Raw genomic sequence first — 14,436 nt, 5'->3', positions numbered from 1 at the left:
ACCAAACTAAGTGCGCAGTTCCTCCCTACCGTCGATAGCATCATAAGACCATCGTGGGTCCTAGCCATCCTCCGCGCGTAACATCCGAAGCCACCGACCAAATCGTCAGCACTGTCGTAATAGGGACGTCACTACAAAACATGCACAATAACAACATAAGAAAATCTAACATGCTAGTGATAATGCATAAGATAATCCTACAGTAGATAACATCACCTATCACATGCTAAACAACAGTAAGCAATAGATATACTACTAAAGCAAATCACATCATCTAATCATATGCTAAACATCATAATAAGGGAATGCGTCAAATAAAATAACATCATCTAAACATGATATACAAGCATCCCAATGAAAGCATAAATCACAAGAAAGCATACACCGGAACTCGAAGTACCAAGTGAAGACATCCAGCAACGGTCGCACTAGGACAAAAGATCGTCTCTGTAAATCGATCCCTAGTAGTGGTGAAGGTAGCTACGCCTCCCAACCACGTGGCACCCATAGGTCCACACCCATCGTGCTGATGGAGATAATGATCCAACCACAAACACACAAAATAACATCCAAGGCTAACACTCACGCCAGACGGTATGATGGCTGCAACCAAGAACCTAAGACAATGCAAGGAGTATAGGTCCTGGTCAGACACTCAAAAGGCTACTAAGTAGGGACTAACATCATGGAGAGTCGCTTGGCATCAAAAAGCCCAAGCTAGGACTTGTGCAGATTCAACATCCCTCAACGGAAAGGCTCTAGCACCCCAAACCTTTTTATTATCTTTAGTTTTATTACCATTCACACATTTTATTTAATTATCACTTATATAAAGCTTCCTCTACCAACCCATGACACCATGATTGTTGGGCTGCGAGATAGAAGCCCCCTCCATATGCTACCCTACCCTACCCATGCTCATCCTACGACAAGTGCCCGTGGGCATGCATACTCCTATCCCAACCCCAATGATCATAACTTCCGGCAAATCTACGGAAGATCGGGCCTCGCAAGTCACCCAACAAATGTACACGCACGTACTCGTGTGTGGCGCACCACCATCACGAAGATCATAACACAAGGACAGGAATGAGAACACAAAGTAAAGAAAACACTCAACTGAAAGCAACACGGGAAGGACGGATTCTACACGAATCCCAAAGCCAATAAAATCATACATCATGAAATCACTCAACCGGCCTCAATCCGAGAGTATGGATTCTATACAAATTCCAATGATGTAACAAGACCAAACATCATGAACTCACTCAATCGGCCTCAATCCAAGAGTATGGATTCTACACGAATCCTAGCGTTCACGAAACAAAAGCAAAGGTCCAAAAGAAACCATAATAGGTAACAAATCACTCAACCGAACACAAAGTCGGGAGTACGGGTGCGACACGCATCCCAATGTAACATCCCAATGTAACAAAAGGTGCAATAGTGGTCTGACTGATATCCAAACGGATCATCCAGGTCCACGACCCACATTGTGCCAAGAGAACTCGAGAAAACATGGCAGCACGCAAAACGAGGTAAAATCTCCAAAAATTTGAAAAACTTCAAAATTAAAACTCATTTTGCCTTTGGGTTCAAAAACCCCAAAAATCCAAAAATAAATGGAATCGGACACCGTATGCAAAAACGGCCAACATAACGGTGCAAAATCCCAAACCCTCATCCCGAAAAACAGGGAAATGTTCATACTCGCCCAACTGGGTAGAACTAACATATAGAAACGGAGGGGAACACTAGCTCTTAGCCTCCAAACAAACCACTACTACCAAAAATAGAAGCAGAAACGGAGCAGAAACAATAAAACAGGAAAGTCCCACCTCACAGCCAAAAGGGCAAACCGGAAAATTGAACCAGAAAATAAAACGCTCGCAGAAGTGGTTGAAAATCGCGACAATCCAAGGTTTCCCCGAGCTGGATCCAACGAGCTCAACCTCGCGACGATCCCACGCCCGTAGCTCCCACAACGAACAAAACAGTAAATCCTCATGAAGAGGATTTTGGGTTTTACTCTCCAACTTTCCAATTTGAAAGTGAGAAGTGAGGAATTAAATTCCTCTTTGGATACTTATTCACTTTTCAGGTGAATAATCGATTAGGGCATTTAACTAGCCAACCTAGTTAAACCCCGAATCGACCCAAACGAAAATAGGCTATTCCTATAAATAGGAATTCATCTATGGCAAAGTTGCCAGAAATTAAAATAAATCAATTAAAAAGCCCGAAAGTCCAAAAACACATAAATCTCCTTAATAACTTTCGTGACAATGTGAACCTCTAAATGCACAGACAGGCTTACTGGTCTAATCACATAATGCAAATGAGTTCGGATTTAATAATCACCGAAAGGTTTAATTTAAACATTTTAATAAAGGATACGTCGACCATATAAGGACGACATTGGTAAAATATGAATGGCTGAATCACTAACTCCATGTGCCACTGCCAGGGATATAAATCCTGCACACTAAACAACACGATCAAGTGCAATTGCATATAATAACATAGCCGAAGCAATAAATGCATTAAATCACTTATTCTAACCATTTAATTAATTAATTATATTAAAATAATCTATTTACATCACTCACGTTCGCATAAAGCATAACAACGCAAGAATGAAGTAAATAACCATAGCATTGAATCCATCACATAACAAAATTAGAGGTATGTCCAAATACCAAATAACCATATATCATCATAAAACACACTGTCATCTCAAAATGGCATCATCATGCAATATGATTAACTGAACAACATAGTAGTCTAAAATCTATGATACTAGAATCAAGAGTAACATTTGACCCTCAGGTCATCTCAAATGTAAAACATCACATAAGAACAGATATCTCTTAGATCAAAATAAAACAAGGTAAATGTCCGCAGCACATAACCAAATAATCCAACAAGAACAATCCATTCTAATTACATAAACATTTAATAATGATTGATTACTCTGCATTAAAAAGGCATTTAAAACACATAAGCAAACACAGTCATAAACATGACTAACCACTGCTACAGGAACTTAGTCCAGTGTAGCATGGTAAAAGAACATAGTGCAATCTCTGCACACATCTCAGGGTAATCACAGAACAACCTCATGATACCACATTGATCCTGGTAACCACTGGCACAAACCTAAGTGAACCAAAAATCACATCATAATCTCAAAGATCAGTCAAAAGCATAATCAAAGCAACTGATAAAGAAACATAAATCCAAACACCTCAACGGTGTAGACCACTCAGGGTCACAATCATGATCCCATCACAACAAAAGATCAGCGAAGTTGCATCCATCAGGACGACTTACAAAAGTCAAATGGGAGAGGCACTACATGTGCATTCTCCAAACGACAACAATAACCTCCCTAAATATCATCACTAAAGGGCATGTCCCTCAAAGGGACATGTCCCTTCCTAAGTCGGCATTTATAACCTCTCTAGAAATCGGTGATCTATAGGTTAAATCATATTTACTTACTAACACAATGTGTTAGATTAGTAATGAATATTAAACAACTCTTTAAGAAGTCGCTGGCTCACAAGAGGAGTATTTAACTTAATGCCATACGTATGATATTTTAAGGTGAGAAGATCAAGTGCGGTGTTCACATTCAGACCTGTAGATTATCTAGTTACATACTTAACACATTGCAATATAGTTATCAGATTTATAATTGAAATCAGAAATCTATATACTTCCTTCTTGCAAGCATCTAATCAATTATTGATAACCTTCCATAAATACTCAATCAATTCAAACACTTAGCATTCAACTTTATTTTGATCGAGTTCAAGGATTTTGCTAACCGGAGAACTCATAAGCTTAAATCCGCTATAGAAAAGCTTTGAACCAGATGATCAAGTTTGAGGTGAAAGTTTACCCACCTAGGTGTAGCGGAGCCTAAAGTGTAGGGGAACTAAGATTATTCCCGTTCGTTGGCTTGAACTTATTGGGTAATCCTATTATAGATTTGGCAAAGCTCTTGGATTTCCAATCTGTGGTTTTGGGAACCAACAGTACCTAGGGTGCATAATGGTTCCATCCTGAATATCCATGAAGTGCTTAGCATAAAAGGCCATCCTCAGATTGAGTCACTTTGAAGGGTTACTTTAGGGAGTGATAACATATTGTTTGTATATGTTGAGTTTGACGTGCTCATTTAGCTCCTACCAAGAAGGGAGGAGGTGAGCCTTTTGCCAAGAAGGGAGGAGGTGAGCAAGGGCATCCAATGAGAATCAGAAGGGGGGAAGATGGTCTATCTAGATCTCAACCGAATCCAACAAGGTAGAGGCTTGGGCCTATAAGCAATGGGCCATACAAGTGGAATTAGTGCTCGAAAGCCCCTCAAAAGAGCAATATGCCATATACAAGTATTTGTCACGACCCTCAAACAAGTTTGCAAAGCCTCGTAGCCGATGAAGGAACCAACCAAATCAAAGATATCCTTGAGGCTGAAAGGATGTAACCCAAGCTCAGTCAAAATGATGTTGTGGGGAGTGGACTAATGGCACTTGATGAGATGCCTGATGGAGCCCTAATTAGGATCTCCATTCACACATCCTTTGTAACCTTTTTTATTTTATAACTGATCTATGCGAAAACAGAAAGGCTAAATTAATTAGGTGACTCAAATTAGTCACATTGATTTTGATATTTGGAGACAAAAAAAGGGGGATTGGTAGCATATTGATTTCAACTTTTATGCAGAGTTCTCTTAAATAGGTCGTCATTATAAACGAATACAAATTATCCTGCATATAATAGATCAGCACAGAACCATTGATCTAGTTGTGGCTGCCCTAAGAGAGTTTGGGTTTGGATTGTGAGACTTGATTCTTGATATTTAATCCACCAAGAGTGGACTGGGAAGCATTCTTTTAAAAGGCAAAGTTTGCATGAAATTTGAGGCATGCCAAGCAATTTCAACTACGTTCGAATTCCATCTCCATTTGATGAAGACAATTGATCCCTTGATTTGGTTTTGACATCATATTTGCGCACAACTATGCAGTGTTCCAAGTTCTTTCCTGACTTTCGATCTTTCTCTTACGTGGTATATGAAGATTGTTCTACATTTAAGACCAAGAAGATCATCTTTACTCCGATTCTTAATATTGAAATGATAATTTGGTGTCGCCATCCAAAATGATTTGCAAATACCCATATTTAGAGTAGGCTTTGATTCAATGAAAGAGCATATGAAACATTAAGCACCTATGTGGATTAGGATAGAAGACAAGAATACTAGACAATTACAATTGTGGAGGAGTTTAACTCGAAATGAAGAATCATTCAAGGGATTATGTAGAGAAAGATACGTAGTTTTCTAAAGACAAGAATCCTGGCAGACATTAATGGCCTGACTTTTGAAGTAATTAGAGTCTCGTTAGCAACATTCCACCTTCAGTATTGGAGTATATACTTGGGGCCGATGGATATTAGCAATTGGGAGTCAAGAGAACTTGCCAAAGAGATAGTAGCAATTAAAGAATAAATAGAGTTGCCAGAAAACAATTGTCGACTCGTGGTGTATGCTAACAGAGAATGGAGAGTGGGTATCAAATGCGCTCAAGCGAGGAGGTTGAGAAAATGAATGAATGACAGGTTGGTTATTTTTTGAAAAATAAATCAGAAGTCACATGAGATACTATCATAGAAAGGGATAGGCAAAGAACATGAATAAAGAGAATCTTAAGACAATGCATAGAGTTTGGTTTAAACAAGTTTTTCATAACTTGCAGGAGTCTTTCAAGACATTGCTTGTACAATTGGAGCCACTATTGAAAATACGAGCAATTTATAGCAAAGTAAATCCTCAATTGAAGAATACCAAGGAATGAACATTGCACTGAAGGACTCATAAATGGCGGAATAATAGACAGGTAGCTTTATAATCAACCGATCAAATTGTTAAAAGGATGATTTATTGTGTGTAGAATTGTTAGTGTAGTTTTTTATTTTTCCTATTTTGGTAGGTTTTTCCTACACTTTTAATAATCTCGCTTAGGTTAATAAAGCATGTCTTATTAGGTGAATGGTTCTGAGGTGTCACCTTCTTACATGTGAGCATCCATAGCTATCTTGGGAAGATACTTTGCAATCTTTAGTCTGATATATGGTTGCTCCTCATTGGTTGGTGTTGCCACCTCCTCCCTCTTCCTAGCTTATATAAGCATGATACCTGGCTTGTATTTGCATCTCTTATTTTTGCATCCTCTTAATGCTATTTTGCTTCCAGCATTTGCATTACTCTCTTGGAGACTAACTCTATGATGCTATTTTAATTTTGTATCATTTGCATTCATAGTTTAGATATTCATTCTTTGCACTAGTTTTCTGAGTTATTAATCTTATCAAATTCTAACATGGTATCAGAGCTTTTCTATTTGCAAGAGTAGATCTTAGTTTCCTTATTTGAGAGATTCGGCGGGGGCTAATAAACTTTATTGTAGTTTTTTGAAAAACGAAGTATGCTCTTCTCTTGCATCTTTGGATGATCCTGAGAATTAGAAAAGTTTTGACAAAAACGATTTTTCTCTGGGGTTTCAATCTCAAATCTGACAACCAACTTGCATATTTGGAGTTTTCAATCAGTATTGCAGGTTCTAGCATGCCATTGATGGACTTAGGAAGCTGATCCAACATTTGCATGTCATATTGTGGTTGATGGGGTCTGTTTTTGATTTTTGAAGCCGTTTTTTACTGTTAAAGACGTTTGATTTACACTACATCAACATCTTCTGTACATCAGCAAAAAAAACGCTTTCTGGGTTTTGTTCGCAACGCCGAAAAATCATTTGGGTATCTTTTAGATTTTGCATGCAATCTATATATTTTGCAGGATCTAGCGCGGAAAGCTACAACAATACCCCTCTCCATTGGCAGTCGCAGATTTGAACGCAGTTTTCAAATGTCTCCTTCTTGCTCATACGGACTTCGATTTTGATGATTCTTGTTATGAACTTGGCTATTTTTTTGTGCTCTATCCACTAGTGGAGTTGTTTTTTTTTGATTTTCATGCATGAATTCTTGAGAAATTGCAGATTCTCAGCTGTGACTGTGCACAGTTCTCGTTTTGGAAACTTCGAAGGATCATAACTTTCTCATACGACTTCATATTGAGGCAATTCTTTTTTTGGAAGTGCATGATTTCTCGAGTAGATCGCAGTGGTGCTATTTGTTTCCTTGATTATTGTGTCCAAGTTTCACTTTTAGCATATGCTCTTCATGAGGGTATGCAATGCATTGAAATCAAGACCACTAAGTATTTATTTCTAGTGGTAGTTGTAAACGCACTAAAATAAAGTGCCAAATCATATTTCTTTGGAAGGGGGGAGGGGGTTCTTTGATTGAGTAAAGAGGGGGAGGGGGGGGGGGGGGGGCATTGTCGTGGCTGGGTTCTCTTCTTTCTAGCATTTCTTCTCTGCATTTCTTCATCATGGATCAAACAAATATGCCCATCCTAACTCCATACAATTACTTTGAGTGGAAATCACGCATGACAATTCACTTAAGGAAAGCTGGATTAAATAGGATAACTATGGGACTTGAAACTGAACCTGCTAAAGATGAAGATAAGCCTAAGTGGTTTAACAAATGTGATGAGGCATTTGGAACATTGTGTTTGTCTGTTTCTTCTGACTTGCTATTTCACATTGAGTCTTTGGATACACCAAATGAAGTATGGACAAAGTTAGAAACACTATTTGGCACACAAGATTCAATGAGGGGTCATATGTTGGAAAATGAATTAATTAGTTTGAGTCCAGGCAATTTCAACACAATCCAAGATTTCTTCACCAAATTGAAATCACTAAGGCTGCAATTAAAACAATGTGGAATTGAAAAGAAAGATGAACAACTGATTCTTAGTATTCTCTTTAAGCTAAGTTCAAAATATTCTGTGTTTGTCTCTACCTTCTATGCTACTAAAGGTGCACTTGGTACTCAATTCACCATGCCATCTTTAGATGATTTTGCTGTCAATCTCACTCGAGAACAGGACAAGCTAATCCAGATGGGCATTCTTAAGTCCTCTAAGTCACATGCCTTGGCTGCCAACCAAGGCACAAAAGAACAACAAGGACAAAGTAGTAACAACAATAGTAAAGACAAGAAACAAAAGAATAGCGAGGAGAAGAAGGATCAGATGCTGGTTTCTTCAAAAGCAACTATTGATACACCATCTTCCAAGGGTGATAAGCCTAAAAAAGAAAAGGTCAAATGTGCCTATTGTAAAAGACCTGGTCATGATGAACATAAATGTTTGCAGAAACAACTTGATCACTTGACATACATTCTTGAGAAGAATAATATTAGTGTTCCTGAGTCTATCAAACAAAGTTCTAATGAAGGGTCTAACAAGGCAAAAGAAAACAACAAGGGGAAAGGAAAGGGCAAAGCTCTTGTTGCAGTTGCTTCCTCACCATCCACTTGGGTTCTTGATTCGGGTGCTTCGCACCACATGGCTTCATCTAAGGAAGAACTTGCATCCTTGGAGCCATGTACTATGCCTTCTATCTTGATGGGTGATGACACTCCTATTGAGGTGTGTGGGAGAGGGTCTGTTGATGTGGGGGATGGCACATTCCATGATGTTCCTTATGTACCCTCGTTGTCAACTAATCTCCTATCGGTACACCAGATCACTCACACAGGTTTAGGCAAGCGGGTTGAGTTCACTCCTGATTCAGTGGAGATACGTGAGTTGCACAATGATTCTACAGTTGCAGTTGGGAGAGTAGATCATCAATCACGGCTCTATCTGTTTTCTCACTTTGTTCTTGATCCTCCATCTGTTTTGCTCACTCACTCTAATGATGTGAGTAAATTATGGCATGAGCGGTTTGGCCATCTTAACTTCCGCTATTTGCATCAGCTTAACCAGCAGAGCATTGTCATAGGGTTGCCTTCTACTTTGACATTGGAGTCACTTGGAATACATGATAGATCTTCTGATGGGTCAGATTCACTTGAGTAGTCTTCTACCTCCACTTTTGATGCAGAGAGTGATTCAGAGGACTCACCTCCTTCCTCTCCTAGTCATCATTCATAGGTTGATGATTCTCCTCTAGATTCTCCATCTTTTGGTCCAGTTTGGACGAGACAGACCTTGCAGTTTGCAGGTGATTGGGTTGGGGATCCATCGGACACCAAGCAGACTCGTTCACAATTCCAGGATGCTCTACATATCTTCATTGCTATTGCCTCAAATCCACAGCTCTTTCATGAGGCTTTTGGTATTTCTGAGTGGGATACAACTACGCAGGAAGAGTATAGTTCCTTGATGAGGAACCACACTTGGGATCTTGTCCCTTTTTCTAAGGGAAGAAACATTGTTCGATGTAAGTGGATCTGCTGGACAAAATTTGCAAGCTTTGCTGGGGGTATGGGATGCTTCATCTTTTGGGGGGGCCGCTTCCTCTCACTTGGAGTTCTAATTTTCTTTGGGGAGTCTCTTTTCTCTCTCTTTTGGGGGAATTTTATGTACATGGGTACCTCATCAGGCTTGACTTGCCGGGACCCATTTCTACATCCACCTAAGCTTCGCTTATGGGGGGGTGTTAGTATAGTTTTTTATTTTTCCTATTTTGCTAGGTTTTTCCTACACTTATAATAATCTCGCTTAGGTTAATAAAGCATGTCTTATTAGGTGAATGGTTGTGAGGTGTCACCTTCTTACATGTGAGCATCCATAGCTATCTTGGGAAGATACTTTGCTATCTTTAGTCCGATAGATGGTTGCTCCTCATTGGTTGGTGTTGCCACCTCCTCCCTCTTCCTAGCCTATATAAGCATGCTACCTGGCTTGTATTTGCATCTCTTATTTTTGCATCCTCTTAATGCTATTTTGCTTCCAGCATTTGCATTACTCTCCTGGAGACTAACTCTATGATGCTATTTTGATTTTGTATCATTTGCATTCATAGTTTAGATATTCATTCTTTGCACTAGTTTTCTGGGTTATTAATCTTATCAGATTCTAACAAGAATTACCTAATGCCCGACATGAATGCAGGTGGTTAACAATCTTCTGAGGAATGACAATAAGGATAAACACAATAAATGATCTGATAAGGATCTAGGACTATTACAGAGGAATGCTTAACATTATTATATAGAGTTAATTCAAAACATTAATTAGTGAAAAAATTAATTAGCGAATTAACACAACTTAAATGCTTAAATGAACAAAACATAATAAGGTAATGATTGAAAGAAAGAGAGTAGAGAGATAGAAGACAAAACACAATTGATAACAGAGTTCGTTCGTGGGTCGGACTACATCTCCGGGTCGTGCTTCAATAGAGGGATCGATCTGATTAGCTCCAAAATCAATTACAATTGTTCAAGATCTTCCCTTCAAGCACAATTGCAGCATTATTCTCCAATGTGCAGGAATAATCATCAAGTCTCCAAGATCATAATCTCCTTCTCATGACTTGGATGATTTTTCAAAGGACTAATGCCTCTTTTTATACATAAAATTTAGCCAAAAATGGGCTAAAACAATTAACCAACATAATCCCCCATTTTAATTACATATATTTGAATTTACCTCTCTAGCATTTTCTTGTTATGATCTCACCAAAATTAAGGGTTTGTTTTTAACAAATACCCATATTTAAATAAGGTTGGGCGGATTTGTTATGGGTATATAACAACTCTTCCTCTAATATCAAATATACCATAAATAGCCCATTGGTTGGCCTTATTTTTAGGAGGGCAATGGTTGGGAGTTCAACTCCCATCATCTAATTCTTTTAATTCGAATTAAATAATCATTTGAATTTGAATTTGAATTTTTTTCCTCTCTTTAAGATTTTATGATGTCATGTTGACGTCATCAGAATCCACACTTTTACCTGAACTTCAAACCGTCATAACTTTCACATTCGATCTCCGTTTTTGACAAAACGAATGATATTGTAAAGCTTTTGACGAGCTCTTTCATTTGAAGTCCATTGTTGACCACTTTTGAGATGATTATTTTTTTCACCTTTTTATGGCCTGTGGTCTTGGTTTGACCAAACTTTGACTGGTCGTAACTTTATCATCTAAGCTCCAATTTTGCCCGTTCAAGTTGCGTTGGAGTCAGAATTGTGATCACTTTGTAATGATGTTAATTCTTGGAGCGTTGGGGACATTTCAATCTTCACTTATTTTTATCCACCGAATCAATAAACTAGAAGATTGCCGATGTACAAAATAGCAAAATGATAGGAGGAAAATCTTTACTAGAGGTCTGGTGTTGCAGGAATTCAGAAAACAAATGATTTTTGTAAATAAAGAGCAAACTATTATCATCGTGCTTCCTTTATTGAAAGGATGGAAGTTAATTTGGAGGTTAATTTGTTAAAAGGATGAAGTGATGCGCTAAAGAGATATGTATTTTAATTTTGGATAGACACACCCGTATAGGGGTAAGGTATAAAAGATAAATAAATCATTTTTTGAGGAGTGAAGCAAGCGAGCAGTAGTGAATAAAAAAATGCAACAGATCAAAGAGAAAGGGAGTAGATGTTTAATGCACTCTTGTTAGACTGAATATTGTAAATGATGCATAGACTATTTGTACTCTTTTTTCTAATTTAAATGTAAGGGCCCTGTTTTCTTTATTCACCTTGAAAATTGAAGTTCAAATATTTTGTTCAGATTTATCTCCTGTGGTTATTGATTTCAAAATCAATTGCTACTAATGGTAAAGGAGTTAATTTCAATACAAGTTTTTGACTATCAAAGTTTGCATATGAAATGTTGTCTATGTGAATTTGTTCTAATTGGTTTTCCCAAAGAAATTCAATTCAATTGGACTAGGGTTTGTGTTGCGAATTAAAGCTTCACTCTATAAAGTAGTGTATGATATAGCATTGTCTCTCGGGGTTATATACAAGGGCTTGGACAAAATTTGACTCTATTTGCTGAAGGTTGGATAAGGGACTGGTCTGCAATTAATTTTGTGGAAGTGGGTTAATGTTTGAGGTCTTGAAGTTCAATATTCTGCTATATCCATAACTCAAACACTATTGCTTTCATGTTAATATTCATTTCAAAAGTAAATATCTCAAAGCATTCATACAACTTTTATTTTGATCAAGTTTAAGAATTTTGCCAACTTAAGAATTCACAAAATTTAAATTTTCTATAGAAAAGTTTTAAACTGAGTGATAAGGGTTTAAGTTTAAGGTATACCCGCCTAGGTTTAGCAAAGCCTAAAGTGCAAGGGAATTGAATCAATAGATCATTCGCTTTTGTTGGTCAAAACTGATTGAGTAATCCTATTGGAGAATTGGCAAAGCTTTTGGATTTTCAATCTGTGGTTTTGGGAACCAACAACGCCGAAGGAGTAGCGTATGAACCCTCAAGCCACTTTTTATTTACATCGAGTTGCTAAAGAAGCTAATTTAGCAGGTGCTACGCATAGATGTGCAAGTTTCAACTACTTCAAACATGGCTCACTGAATTTATTGCTTGTTTTTAACTCACTCAAAATGCATGAAAAGTTACTATACACAGCTAAACGGAAGGTAGGATTAAACTAAAAGAAAGTATGATATTTGAATGAAATAATAGATGGTAGGTCAGCTTGGGAGACCACTTCACTTCCATGTATTGATCCAATGGGCAAGTAAGTTATCACCATGCTTTCATCACCTGACCAAGTGCAAATTCTCCATGAAAAGAAGATTGCAACTATCAACCATAAGTGGGCTCTATGGGTTAGACATGTAGACCTTTAATGACACTGTTTCCCAGGTCGGTATCTTTGGCAGAGGTTTACCTATCAGCAGAGGTCTTGTAAGTTAATATAGTGGATTAGGAATCCATTGAGGGGTCTTGTGGTCCGTTTTGGGAGGTTGCATGACTTTTCTAGAGCTCAGAGCCAGCCTTTTTTTTTAGGTGACTAGTAGTTAGCTTGTTGATCATCCCAAGCTTGTGGCATAGGGCTTTATGAGCCATTTCAGATGCTCACAAACAGTCTCCTAAAGGACAATTTTCTTTAGCTTGTATGGTTGACAATATTAGGGTCAAATGTCCCAATCAATCTCAAACAAGGCACGCTCAAGTCAAGTCGTTAGACTTTGTTGCAGTGAGAGCAAGAAAAGCTTGTAACACCTATATAGATGCAAAACAAGTGGATGTGTGGTCTAAAATCTACTTTAAGAAAAGGAATTGTGATAGGTTTAAATTTTCTTGCAGTTCTCTTTTTGTTCTTGCCCTCTGTTTGGTTTCACTTTTTTTAAATATTCCTTTTGGGGATTATTCTGTAAGGCAAGCTTTTGTGTTTCAGACTATCACTGGTAAATTTTACTCTTTGAGCGTTAGATAGATTAGATTCTTAGGTTTAAAGGAATTCCAAATGCTCTTTTTTCTTTCATATTCTTGGTTTATCTTCATTTTTCTCTATTTTGGGCTTTTCCCTAAGGCAATTGAAATGGATGTTATAACCTCTAATAAAAAAACTCTTACACACCTTTTACAAATAGTATTACAGTTAAAGGAAAGAAAGAAGGTAGGAGAGAAAAATTCTTTTATAGCAATGAATTGCTTATTATTACTCATAAATGGAAGCCCAAAAGTAGAATTATTTACAATATGATGGTATAAATCCTAGCTGTTGTAGGAGTATGAAAGAAAAGATTGTGGCGAAAAAAAAGAACACCTGAGTTAATTGTAAGCTTGTGAGGTAGTTGTCATTTAACAATTTTTTTATGGTGTCAAGAATGAACAAAATGCTTTTGCTTTTCAATAATGAATTGTATGTTAAAATACAAAGTTAAACACCAGTTCTTGAAATACTTTAACCTTCGCTTTATGAAATTTTGACTTGCGGTGCTCAAGGAGAAGCTGATTAGTTGCCTCTGACCTAATTAATTACTATCTCACTGCATCTTGCAGTTCTGGCAAATGTATGTTTATAATTTAGTATATGTATCTTTTTGAATATGTATGTTGGCTGCATCTCAGTGTGTATATCCTAACTAGTTTATTGTCACAGGAACGTTGCTAGTTAATGAGAGGATGTTAGAATCATATGTGATAGCAAGGGATAGGTTCCTTAGTCCCGTTGGCAAAATGTTTCCTACAATTGGCAGGTAGTTGTCTTTTTCAACTGGTACTGTTTTTTATCACCAAATGTTTCTAATTCACTCAAAATTCTCGCAAATACAGATTCTGTTCCATTGTACAATTTTCTTTGGATATAAAATAAATAATACTAAGTAGCTATTGCAAATCAGATACAGGTTAATAGTTTAAATTTTGCAAGAGCAGCATTTGGATATTATGATGCTGGATTGTTGATAAGCCCTTTTAAGCCAGATTAGCTCATGCTAATATTTCATTGAATGCATATTGTAAATGTTTTCGTCAGTTTCTTTCTTGACGAGTCTCAGTGTTTAAAGGCTT

At 37.5% G+C, this 14,436-nt stretch overlaps 1 protein-coding gene across 3 annotated transcripts in view; it reads left to right on the top strand.

Moving 5' to 3' along the window:
• The window catches only part of LOC149534939 (putative histone-arginine methyltransferase CARM1), a 305,777-nt gene that overhangs the window by 61,173 nt on the left and 230,168 nt on the right, over nt 1-14,436 (top strand). For all 3 annotated transcript variants that reach the window (XR_016356983.1, XM_089804488.1, XM_089804487.1), the window contains exon 8: nt 14,027-14,123. Coding sequence is in view for 2 of the 3 variants with exons in the window: in XM_089804488.1 (XP_089660614.1) it covers nt 14,027-14,123 (97 nt within the window). In the remaining variant the exon portion in view is untranslated. The remainder of the gene's footprint in view (nt 1-14,026; nt 14,124-14,436) is intronic.

This window comes from Cupressus sempervirens, chromosome 10 (genome assembly GCF_028749045.1).
Source record: "Cupressus sempervirens isolate cs-2001-9-10 chromosome 10, ASM2874904v1, whole genome shotgun sequence".
NCBI lineage: Eukaryota > Viridiplantae > Streptophyta > Pinopsida > Cupressales > Cupressaceae > Cupressus > Cupressus sempervirens.
The sequence above is the reverse complement of the archived record's forward strand: the minus strand, read 5'-3'. Positions and strand labels throughout refer to the sequence as shown.